The sequence below is a fragment of the Pyrus communis genome, chromosome 15 (genome assembly GCF_041283825.1).
Source record: "Pyrus communis isolate YQ-2024b chromosome 15, ASM4128382v1, whole genome shotgun sequence".
Classification (NCBI taxonomy): domain Eukaryota; kingdom Viridiplantae; phylum Streptophyta; class Magnoliopsida; order Rosales; family Rosaceae; genus Pyrus; species Pyrus communis.
In genome coordinates, this window is record NC_142579.1 from 36,401,329 (window position 1) to 36,403,600 (window position 2,272).

Here is a 2,272-nt window from a genome sequence, read left to right on the forward strand (position 1 = left end):
CAAGTGTATTTTTCTTTCTAATTATAGAAAGTTTGTAGTACCAAATGAGATTTTTGGAGTGCTAATAATAACTCCCTACATATATATATATATATGTGTGTGTGTGTGTGTGTGTACACTCTACCAATGTAGTTTCAAGCACCACATGAAGACGCATTTAATAAAATATGCAAGCAATTAGATGTGTGTTTGATCCGTTTAAGAAGAACTCAAGGCGTGCACCTCTACCATCTATAGTCATACCATAAAACAAATAGGAAAAAAAAAATATTTTGATTAAAATTGAAACAGTATTGAGGAAGAGCAAATCACATTTGAATTATCATGCACTTCTGGGATCCAATACTCTTGAAGAATCTTTTTCATTCTTCGGTTATGTATAGAAAGATAGAAATAAAATGACTACAATTTTGGGTATTCACTTAATCTATTCAGAGGCTCATTAAAATTGAATATTGATTATATCAACTAATACAGTATACAAACCTCGAGTTGGTGGTCCAGTGGTAAAAGACGGATTGCAAGGCTTCCTTTAAACTAAAAACTGGAGGTTTCATATTCGAAACCCATTGTCGGTGTGGAAGTCAGACTTGTGGTCAGAGGGAGGTTGAAATGCCTCTGTGAGTCTTCCCGACCCCCGTAAGGTGTGGATAACTGTGAGATGCGGATAACCGTGACTTGCCACCAATTATCTCCCTTAAAAAAAAATTAAAAAAAAATTAAAAAAAACTAATACAGAATACAAAAGACAGTTTCTCACGTAAAAGTTAAAAGGATGACAATGGTAACATTGGTTAACTAATTTCTAATTTGTATCAAACTCTTCAATGATCAATAATTTAATTGTACATCAAAATAAAAACGTAGCTTTTAAGGTTAAAAGCAATTATAAATGACTACGTTTTTCCAACAACAATAATCCCAAACAGGAGCTTTCAGTCGGAAAACCCACCAACATCCCAAGATCCACACAAGAAATAACAGCCCCCTAGTCACTCCCACCCCCTTCACGTGGACATCTCGTGATATAAGTGAGTGCAGCTTCTATCCATCATTGACTTTCCTTTTTGAATCTTTTCTTAATTAATGAACAGTGGCATGCATTTGTATACAAAGATTCCCCATCACCAAAAAATAAAAAGAGAAAAAGGAGAACAAAAGAAGATATTATTTGCAATTAAGCTACACAAAGATTCTTCCAAACCCCAACCCCACGGAATTGGATGTTGATGGTGACGATTTGTGCCCTAAATCAAAAAACCCTACGCGCATCCATGCACCCTCTTGTTTTTAATCCCATTAGGTCCCACAATCACCATCCTTTTCAGTTTCTCACTCCCACTCATGGAGTATTCCCTCTTGTTTTTATTTGTCCCTTTGACACACATATATATATACCCCCTCCGACCACCTGTTTTCTCACAGCAACCCACTCCATTTCCTTCTCCACCTCTTTCTCCAAAGAAACAGCAACACATTACAACCAATACTGCCCACCAGAGAAAACCTAGTTCTAGCAACCAGAAAGAAAAAATGTCTGGGGTTTGGGTTTTCAAGAATAATGGGGTGATTCGCCTTGTGGAAAATCCGCAGGCCGAGACATCTTCTAGGAGGAAGGCTTTGGTGCACTTGCCGAGTGGGCAGGTGGTGTCGTCCTACTCGATGCTCGAGCAAATATTGACGGGGTTAGGCTGGGAGAGGTACTATGAAGGTGATCCCGATCTCTTCCAATTCCACAAGCGATCTTCGATCGATCTAATCTCTCTCCCCAGGGACTTCTCCAAGTTCAACTCTGTTTACATGTATGATATTGTCATTAAAAACCCCAACGTCTTCCACGTTCGGGACGTGTAGACATCTGTATGACATCAGTTGGTACCTAACGTTGTGTGTTAGTCTCGTTGATATATTGTTGATTTCTTTTTCTTTTTTCTTCATATCACTAGCTTACTTTGTTCTTTTAGTGATTGATATGCTTTCGGGTTTGCTGGTATACATCGGGTGTAATAAAGAGTACATCTACATGCATGGTGATTGTGTTATTTGGGATATATTGGGTTGCTTTGTAAAATATTTTGGCTTTGTATCATCTGATAATAATAGTATATATCATTGAAAGAAGAAAATGGATAGACTCTATTTACTTTTTGTTAACTACAATACTTAAGCACAGCTCGCAGCTATATATGATCGATGGCAGTTTGGTAACTACGACACTTATATGATTGTGTGAAAAAGAAGGGAATTGAGCTAAATATATAAACGCTGAATT

General features: G+C 37.3%; 1 protein-coding gene across 1 annotated transcript; it reads left to right on the top strand.

The window, feature by feature from the left end:
* Positions 1 to 1,448: 1,448 nt before the first annotated feature.
* FPF1 (flowering promoting factor 1) lies at positions 1,449 to 2,066 on the top strand. The gene has a single exon (XM_068468772.2). The coding sequence runs from the start codon at positions 1,534 to 1,536 to the stop codon at positions 1,852 to 1,854; it is 321 nt and encodes a 106-aa protein (XP_068324873.1). The 5' UTR covers positions 1,449 to 1,533; the 3' UTR covers positions 1,855 to 2,066.
* Positions 2,067 to 2,272: the final 206 nt, after the last annotated feature.

Coding starts and splice junctions, on each gene's coding strand:
- FPF1 (XM_068468772.2), top strand. CDS start 1,534: ATGTCTGGGGTTTGGGTTTTCAAGAATAATGGGGTGATTCGCCTTGTG.